Below are 10,301 nucleotides of genomic sequence, written 5' to 3'. Positions count from 1 at the left end.
CTTATCCTTATTTATATAAATTTATATATGTACATACATACATATATATAACAGATGCAAAAGTGAAAAGATGTGTTCGTCCAAATTGCACAACATGCCTAAATCTTCTAGAAGGATCAGAATTCCTTTTCAAAGAGTGACAAAAATTCAAAATCAAATCTGACTTTACTTGTGCTTCAGAAAACCTGATTTATGTCATAAGATGCTCGGACTGCCACCAAAACTACATAGGGTCCACAGGATTATCACTCAGACGCAGATGCACTCTGCATCGACAGCAGATTGCATTCCCAGAATACAGAATGATACCCTTAAGTGAACATATTGAGAAATCCGCAAAGCCACAGCTACCATGTTTTGTAATCTTTCCATTCTATCAATGTGCCATTGGAACACCAACAGAAATTAGATTAAATAAGGAAACCTCCTTCATTGAAAAATATAAGCCAAAACTTAACCATTTCTAACATTTCTAAATAAGGAAACTCACCTCATTGAAAAAAATATAAAGCAAAACCTAACCACTTGTAACATTCTATTCCTTCTAAACCAAATCATGTTAAATTAATCAAATCTAGTCAGCCTAACATTTTTTATTATCTCCCTTATACCGAAAACGTCCCTGATTACCTTTCCCTGTGTGGAACTCCAAATTTCAAAACAGCGAAGAAATGATACAATGTAGGTAAAGAAATTTGAGAAATCTGAAAAGAAAATACGAAACAATGTTACTATACTCAAAAACTTTATAACATTTTTTTTAACATAATGATTTAAATATATACTTAAACCATATAACACAAGCCTTCTGTAGTTTTTTCACTCTTTTTTGTCTTTTATATATATATATATATATATATATATATATATATATTAGAAATAATACATTTCTAAATCTCTCAGAGACTTAAGCAGTAGTGATGCGATAAAGTAGTTGTATAAAATATTGTTTATATAAAGAATAAAAAGTTTTGAATGGTACAACAGTGCACTATAATACAAAAAATGGACTATATACCTGTTGTAATTTGGTTATCTATAGTCCGATGGTATTTCGGAATTACAATTCCTTCTTCAGATATTCTTAGATGGAGTCTCTGCTATAAACTGTTTTCCAGCGGTTTTCTTTTTTTCGGAAGTGTCTCATTAGCGGTCTCACAAAACTTCTTCCAGAATTCCTCATGAGAAGTGTGTGAGGTCGGCTATGTTTCAATCTCGTGTGTGTTGGTACATCTGTAGCGCTGAATATTTTGAAAATCATGAAGAAATTATTGAAATAATTTTGAGATTATGCTGGTGTCTGGAATGAAATTTTGATGAAAGGTTTTAATTTAGATCACTTTCAACAGGAAGTTTGTATTGTGGAAACAGGGATGGTCCTGGTTGGGTTGGTATCAAAAGAGTTGAGAATTATTGCATAAATTCTTTCTCTCATGTATATTCTTCGATAATCTTTCAGTGATTTCCTTTTATTCATTTAGTATTACCATTTTCTCATTCTTCTACAGGAAGCAACATCACTTTACCAGTAATCAAAAAACATGCAACTGCACAGGTAAATAAATTTTATTATTTTCCCCTGTTAAATACAGGCTCTTGGCTTAGTGGCTTGGAGTGGAGGTGCAATGGCCCAGTGGTTAGGGCAGTGAACTCGCGGACGTAGGATCACGGTTTTGATTTCCAGACCGGGCGTTGTGAGTGTTTATTGGTTGAAAGCACCTGAAGCTCCATGACGCTCCGGCAGGAGGCGGTGGTGAACCCTGCATTCACTACTCTTTCACTACAACATTCTCTCACTCTTTCTTCCTGTTTTTCTTGTACCTTTATTTCAAAGGGGCCAGCCTTCTCACAGTCTGTGTCACACTGAATCTCCCCGAGAACTGCATTAAGGGTACACATGTCTGTAGAGTGCTCAGCCATTTGCACATTTCTCGAGCAGGCTGTTCCATTGATCGGGATCAACTGGGACCCTTATCGTCATAACCGACAGTGCCACGAGTGGCTTGGACACTCAGCTCATGATCATAATGTTGATGTTTTGAGCTCTTGACTGAGCAGTATGTGCCCTTGAGCAAGGCACTTCATTCTACATTGCTCCAGTTTACTGAGCTTAAAATGAGTATCAGCTGAGTGTTGGTGCAGCTCCCTCCTTCCTTCCAGCTGTCACATCCTTACTGTTCCACTGAGTTAAAAGCTGGGAGAGCCAACAGTGTGTGTGTCTGCACATGATTACACAAGCATCTAAAAGAATTAGCCAAAGCGTAGTACATGTCACCAAGCCATACTCATTCCACAAATAAGAGCTGGCTCTTCCCCATTTATTTATAATATTTCACTGTTTAATTTGGTGCATTATGAACTAAAAGCTGGCTCTCTACCCATTGGTTACAACAATGAGGGTTCCTGTTGATCTGATCAACAGAACAGCCTGCTTTTGAAATTAGCATTCAAGTCACCATGCCAGTGGAGCACTAACAGCACTGTCCAAGCATGTTCATTGCCAGAGCAGCTGTCTGGCTTCCGTGCTAGTGGCCCGTAAATAGCACCATTTGACCGTGATCGTTAACAGCGTTGCCTTGTAGCACTTGTGCTGGTGGCACGTTAGAAGATCATTCAAGCGAGGTTGTTGCCAGTGCCACTGGACTGGCTCCCGTGCGGGTGGCACGTAAAAAGCACTTCTTTGAGCATGGCCGTTGCTAGTACTGTGTGACTGGCCCTCATGCCGGTGGCACGTAAAAGCACCCACTACACTCCCAGAGTGGTTGGCATTAGGAAGGGCATCCAGCTGTAGAAACTCTGCCAAATCAGATTGGAGCCTGGTGTAGCCATCTGGTTCACCAGTCCTCAGTCAAATCGTCCAACCCATGCTAGCATCGAAAGCGGACGTTAAACAATGATGATGATGAAGTGTCTGAGTACTCCACAGACATGCATACCCTTGACACTGTTCTCGGTGAGATTCAGCATGATACAGAGTGTGACAAGGCTGGTCCTTCGAAATGGTGGTACTATTCATTTTTGCCAGTTGAAAGGAGGAACATGAAATAAAGTGTCTTGCTTAAGGACGCAATGCACCACTGGGTATTGAACTCATGACCTTACGATCATGAGCCAGATACTCTAACCACTAAGTCATGCACCTTCACACTTTGGTGCATAACGCTTGGTGGATGTAGGCAGATACAATACAATAAGATTATGGAAGAAATAATGAAGTGAACGGTGAGAATTGGGTTCTCTGAGAGAAATTATGTAATGCAGACCAAGATTGATTTTGTCGTTTTAATCATGTGACTGGTTGCTAATGGTATTTTGAAACTGCTCATAGATGTCTGTTTTTTCTCCCAACAGCCTTATCAATGCTACCAAACCTTAGGGAATGCCTTCTAAATGCTATTGACACAGAAAGTCTTACAAGGCAGCTTAAAACCAGGTATACATTTCTGTCATATCACTTAGTAATTATATATTTAGTTACTGTGTGTCTTTTTGTCTTGGCATTGTGGTGTGATAGTTGTAAATGTGTGTCACTGTCATACAAGCAGCAACATTCATTTCCAGTCTTTTGTGAAAACATGTCTGGCTGTGGGGAATATTACTTTGCTCGGAAATAGATGAGGTGTCAGTGGTGATAGGAAAGTCATCTGGCTATTGAGATCTACCTTGATAAACTCTATCCAAACCTTGTAAAAGCATGGAAAACTGGACATTAAAATGATGATAATGATACTGAGCCAGCGGGGTAGGTAGGGGGAGGTTGCAAAATGTATGGGGGAGGGTGTGTGTGAATATAATGGACAAGTGTTGAGTGGATGATAAATAGGGGAGGAAGGGAAGAGTAGGTGACAACTGTAGAGATTGGATAGGGTTGAGGGATGGGTACAGTGAATGTAGAAAGAGATGGGGGTGAAGAGTAATGTTACAATAGACAGGGGAACAAGGTGAGAGAGATGAGGTGGTGGGGAGGCAGTCTTAGCACAATGAGAGAGTCAGTTGTATATGGTGGTGGAAGAGGCGAGATGATTTGGTGGCTCATAGTGGTGATGCTGGTGGGATGGAGGGGTCAGTGTAAGATGTTGGTGGAGAGGACAGTATCAAAAGGATGAAGGGTATATAGTGAGGAAGATTAATGGAACTGAGGGAAAGCTGCAGTTTGAGAGATGATGAGCAGAGGATGTCCTGAAAAGGAACTTGGTTGAGGGCCCAGTTACACACACGCACACGGCACTTTCAGAACTTAGTTTTGCTGTGTTGGGCTGATCTTCTTGTGAACTGCAAATCACAAGATACACACACACACACAATAAATATATCTACACATATACAGCACACATTTAAACGGCAAGTATTGGTGATTTGGTTTATTATGTGTTTCTTTTCTTTCGCTTTTTCCAGTCCAGAAAATCAACTTCAGATATGGAATCAGCTAAAACTATTAAGTAAGTAAACTAATCCTAATCCTTGACAGAAAACATTTTTTTATGAACAGTTAATCCCATCTTTTCAGAAGGAACCATTTAACAGCTTCAGATTTTGTCTTTTGTTATTCAGCCATGCGATACACAACAGCTTTTACCTATTTATAAGTTATCTCTCTTATTCATTGCTCTGTCACAGTGTCGCCTAACTGGCTCTTGTGCTGGTGGCACATAAAAAACACCATTCGAGTGTTGTGGTTGCCAGTGCCGCCTGACTGGCTCCTATACTGGTGGCACATAAAAAGTGCTTTTTGAGCATGGTTGATGCCAGTACTGCCTGACTGGTGGCATGTAAAAAGCCCCCACTACACTCTCAGAGTGATTGGCATTAGGAAGGGCATCCAGCTGTAGAAACTTTGTCAAATTGGATTGTGAAGCTGGTGTTTGGAATATAAATTAAATTGAAATTTTTTGATAGGAGGTTTTAACTTAGTCCACTTTAATCATCATTATCATCCTACTTCTGTTTTTCATGCTGGCATGGGTTGGATGGTTTGACAGCGACCAGCAAGACCATGAACCACAAAAGGTTCTGTTGTCTGTTTTGGATTGGTTTTGATGCCCTTTTTAGTACCAACCCCTTCACAAAGTGTACTGGGAGCTTTTTTTTTATGTGGCATGTACCTTCGTTTCAATTGATTTTTGAAAATAATGAAGTATTTAGTAAAATTACTTTGTCGTTATTAGTCAATCTGATGTGATTTAAATTAAAATTTTCCATAAAAATTGACAAATTAAAACTGGAAGTTTATATCATAGAACCAAGAACAGTCTCAGGTTGGTTGGTGTCAGAAAGGTGAAGACATTAGTGTGTGATTATGAGGGTAATTTAGCTGTATTTGTTAGTGATTCAAGTGGGTGCATGTAAAAATCTGTCATTGAAGATCTCTAACAAATGTTTCGGTTGGTAGGTGGTCTGGCAATGGAGACATAACCATTTACAAACATTACTCCTGAGTTTGTATATTTTTATTTGTTTACAGGTTTCACCCGAACCATATCTGCTGTTTATTTGTGTAGTATGCTAGCTCTGCTGCTCAGAGTTCAACTCAATGTTATTGGAGCATATATTTACAGAGATAAATTTATAGAAAAGACAAGTGATATTGTAAGTTAAATTCTAGTTTTGAAAATTTAATCCTTTTCTTATTACGATATTCTATTTAATGTTTTGAGATATATATATATATGTTCCTTTCTGTTGAAGAGCGTAGGCTCGAAACGTTAAAGACTTTCTCTATTCCCGAGCGTTATACTAATACATCCATTTGTTGTTTACACTGCCTGTCTTCGTCTGTTGTTTTTTCGTGATTTCTCATATATATATATATATATATACACACACATATGTGTGGGTGTGTGTAATCATTTTCATGTCCACTTTTCTATGGTTGCATGGGTCAGATGGAATTTGTTGAAGCAGATTTTCTATGGCTGGATGCCTTTCCTATTGCCAACTTTCACTTGTTTTCAAGCAAGGTAATATTTTTGCCATGTCCAGACATGTTTTGGAGCAAGATTGGAAATGAAAGTGTCTGCTTATGTGATGGTGCTGATTATGATCATCACATGATGTCAAGACAAGGAGATACACACACACACTAACACTTACACACGCACAAATACATACATGACAGACCTCTTTTACCCTCAATCTAAGAAATCCACTCACAAGGCTTTGGTTAGCCGGAGACTACAGTAGAAAACACTTGTCCTAAGTGCCACACAATGGTTCTAAACTCAGAACCATGCAGTTGGAAAATGATCCATTTGACCACACTGGCATGAAAAAAAAATCTATAAAAAATAACAAGAATAAAATAAAATGGAAAAATCAGTCATTTCCATTCATTTAAGTCTTTTGTACATATTTGGTCCCATTTTAAATAATTTCTTTTGGATTCTTTAAGGAATCAGAGACTGACAGTCCTACTTTAAACATACAAGAACGGTTACTTGCAGTAGTGGAACATTTATTAGGTGAAGGTAAGATAATATACTTATATTTTTTAGCAACTTTATATTAAAGAATTTTTGTATTTTATTGGATTATTCTGCAAATCCAAACATCAACATCATCATCAAATGTCAGTTTTCTATGCTGGCATGGGTTGGACAGTTTGACTGGAGGTGGTAAGCCAGAGGGCTGCACCAGGCTCCAGTTGTCTGTTTTGGCAGGGTTTCTTACTGCTGGATGCCCTTCCTAAAGCCAACCACTTTACAGAGTATGTTAGGTGCTTTTAATGTGGCACCAACACCAGTGTTTTTTATAAGTGGTGCCAGCACAGGTGCTTTTCATGTGGCACCAGCCCAGGTGCTTTTCATGTGGCACCAGCCCGGGCGCTTTTCATGTGGCACCAGCCCGGGCGCTTTTCATGTGGCACCAGCCCGGGCGCTTTTCATGTGGCACCAGCGCGGGCGCTTTCCATGTGGCACCAGCACGGGCGCTTTCCATGTGGCACCAGCACAGGTGCCTTTCCCGAGCACTAATCCACTGGCATATAAGAGCTTCCATAGGCCACTGTTATGGCCTGGATGACCAGGATAAATAGGAAGAGGCTGAGAACTAAATTATGACAGATACTTCCTTGCAACCCTCACTTCGCAGGGAAAGCTTCTCTGGACATGGTTCTCTCCACCCATTCTTCAACTCCTACCTTTGTAAGTGACCTCCAGGCTATAGATTATAGAATTATAGCTCATCAAATGCTAGCTACAGAGGATTACTCTTGGCTAGGAACTTCTCTTGCTGTTGTCTCAATATTCTTTTCTACTCTAGGCACAAGGCCTGAAATTTTGAGGAGGGGGCCAGTTGATTAGATTGACCCCAGTACACAACTGGTACTTAATTTATTGACCCCGAAAGGACGAAAGGCAAAGTTGACCATGGCAGAATTTGAACTCGGAACGCAAAGACAGACGAAATACTGCTAAGCATTTCGCCCGGCGTGCTAACGATTCTGCCAGCTCGTTTCCTTGCTGTTGTCTCAGTATTATTTACAAACTGTTTATCTCAACTTTGATTAATTAACTTGTTAAATGAGTGAATTAAATGAATGTTATTTTTGTTAAGTCTATTTTGAAACATTTCCATTGATTTGTTTGTTGGTTGTAGGTCTTAGAACTCTGTCAGAACATGTGAAGTCAGCTGTGACCAAAGCTATAGGAATGTAAGTATAAATTGTTCCTTTTACTCTTTACTCTTTTACTTGTTTCAGTCATTTGACTGTGGCCATGCTGGAGCACCGCCTTTAGTCGAGCAAATCGACCCCAGGACTTATTCTCTGTAAGCCTAGTACTTATTCTATCGGTCTCTTTTGCCGAACCGCTAAGTTACGGGGACGTAAACACACCACCATCGGTTGTCAAGCGATGTTGGGGGAACAGACACAAACATATGCACACACATACATATACATATATACGACGGGATTCTTTCAGTTTCCGTCTACCAAATCCACTCATTGGTCGGCCCAAGGCTATAGTAGAAGACACTTGCCCAAGGTGCCATGCAGTGGGAATGAACCTGTAATTTTGGATTTTTATCCCTAATATTATTATTATATATATGTATATATATGTTTGTATTTTCTATTACTTCTTTAGAATTTCTCTAAAGGAAAAGCTGACATCACAACGTGTACAGAACATAATACATCAGGTACGGTTTGCAGTTGAATGTGATTGCGATGCTGGGCCAACTGGAACACCAAGTTGTCATAAATTAGCCACATTTATATTGCCGCCAGAAGACAAGCCCGATGTTGTAAGTGGTTTTCCTTTTACCAGTTCTTGGAATTCTCTTATATTTTCCTGGTCTCATCATTATTTAATGTCTGCTTTCCATGCTTTGTATATATTCCATGCAGAATATAGTATTTTGTATGGGCATGTGTAGTTGAGAAGCTTGGTTCCCAACCAGGTTGTCTTGGGCAGCAAGGTTGGGCAGCAAACTTCATAACCACACAACCATGCCACTATCAAAGAAGCAACCACCTGTGGCAGAAACAGTTCTATTTTTCAACAACATCCTTCAATCCATCCATTAATTAGTGTAGACAGAATACCTGTTTCTCTGCTGTTTCAATTCCTCAATTAACCTGTTTGGTTGTTTAAATATTTTCTTTATTATTTCTTTGTTTTCTTTATTCTCTGCAGGTTCTCAGTTCCAGATCCAGTGAAGACATTCTTTTCCACAAAATGCTATCTGAAATTAGAGATATTGTCGAGAGGTAACAAAGATTTCTCATGTGGACATCCATACCCACCTCCTTTTCACCCCCACCATCACTCATCTTTACTGTTCACCATCTTCCCCTCTTCCTTACATTTACCCCAATTCCTATTTCTAGTCTTCTCTCACACCCTCTTTTGCAACCTTTACTTACCTTTCCAGATCTTCTGACCCCACACTCTCTTCCATTCATCTTCTTCATCTTGACCAGGGCTAGTAAGCTGGAACACTGCACCAGATCCCAGTCTGATTTGGGATGCCCTTCCTAATGCCAACCACTCAGAGAGTAATGGGTGCTTTTACATTCCATTGGCACAAGTGCCATTTATGTGACACCGATATCTGCCATGACTGTGATTTTATTTGACTTGATGGGTCTTCTCCAGGTCTTGGGCATTGCATGTGAAAAGCCATTTTGGCTCCATGAGGCATCCAGCCATAGAAAACCATGCTAAATATGACTGGAGTCTAGTGCAACTACCCCAGCTTGCCAGTTTTGGTCAAACCATTCAACCCATGCCAGCAAGAACAACAGACACTAAATGATGATGATGATATACTCTGTAAAATGATTGGCATTAGGAAGGACATCCAGCCATAGAAACCTTTCCAAAAACGAGGCATTGGAGCAAAAGATTGTTCTCTGATTCGTTGGGTTCAGTTCAAGTGGCATGTATAAAAAGCACCCACTACACTATAAGTGGTTGGCGTTAGGAAGGGCTTTTAGCTGTAGGAACCTTGCCTGATCAGATTGGAACCTGGTGCAGCCTCTTGGCTTGCCAGTCCCCAGACAAACCATCCAACCCATGCCAGCATCGAAAACGGACGTTAATCGATGATGATATATAAATTTTCTTTATTATGTTATCTTCTTACTTGCAAAGACCTTAACAAATTTCTCTCTTTTTCATTCCAGCGATGATTTTCACACTGTGCTTTTCTTTTGCTTTGATTTGGGTTTTATGCATTTGAATGAAAAACTCTCAGAGAATTTCTCCGTTCCTTACATGGCACACCCACCGAGACGAGCAAATCTGAGGTAAGTTTTTCCCAAAGTAAAATTCCCTAATGTGCCACGGCATAGTGGTTGGGAAGCACTGCTTTAAACTGTCAACTATCAATTGAGATCATTGGACAAGGAAATAAATTTGTGCCCCTCACCTTGGCCATTTTCCTGTCCTGTCTATTCTGTTTCATAATTATTTCCTCTTGCAAGTGACTAGGCTACCTCACTAGTGCTGGTGGCACAGAACCCCCTGAAAAAACACTTGGTATACACTTACTGTAAAGTGGTTGGCATTAGGATGGACATCTGGCCATAGAAACCATGCCGAAGCTGACATTGGGTCTGATGTAGCTCTGCAGCTCGTCAGGGCCTGTCAAACCACCCAACCCACCCCAGAATGGAAAATGAACATTATAGGCGCAGGAGTGGCTGTGTGGTAAGTACCTTGCTTACCAACCACATGGTTCCAGGTTCATTCCCACTGCATAGCACCTTGGGCAAGTGTCTTCTACTATAGCCTCAGGCCAACCAAAGCCTTGTGAGTGGATTTGGTAGACAGAAACTGAAAGAAGCCCGTCGTATA

General features: G+C 40.1%; 1 protein-coding gene across 1 annotated transcript in view; it reads left to right on the top strand.

The window, feature by feature from the left end:
* LOC106880718 (peroxisomal biogenesis factor 3) overlaps positions 1-10,301 on the top strand; it is an 18,612-nt gene that overhangs the window by 1,963 nt on the left and 6,348 nt on the right. The window contains exons 3-11 of the mRNA XM_052969898.1: positions 1,509-1,555; positions 3,352-3,433; positions 4,396-4,439; positions 5,462-5,586; positions 6,389-6,464; positions 7,594-7,648; positions 8,085-8,244; positions 8,637-8,710; positions 9,629-9,751. Of these exons, the coding sequence (XP_052825858.1) occupies positions 1,509-1,555; positions 3,352-3,433; positions 4,396-4,439; positions 5,462-5,586; positions 6,389-6,464; positions 7,594-7,648; positions 8,085-8,244; positions 8,637-8,710; positions 9,629-9,751 (786 nt within the window). The remainder of the gene's footprint in view (positions 1-1,508; positions 1,556-3,351; positions 3,434-4,395; positions 4,440-5,461; positions 5,587-6,388; positions 6,465-7,593; positions 7,649-8,084; positions 8,245-8,636; positions 8,711-9,628; positions 9,752-10,301) is intronic.

The sequence above is a fragment of the Octopus bimaculoides genome, chromosome 8 (assembly GCF_001194135.2).
Source record: "Octopus bimaculoides isolate UCB-OBI-ISO-001 chromosome 8, ASM119413v2, whole genome shotgun sequence".
Lineage (NCBI taxonomy): Eukaryota > Metazoa > Mollusca > Cephalopoda > Octopoda > Octopodidae > Octopus > Octopus bimaculoides.
This window is presented reverse-complemented; position numbering and strand designations above follow the sequence as displayed.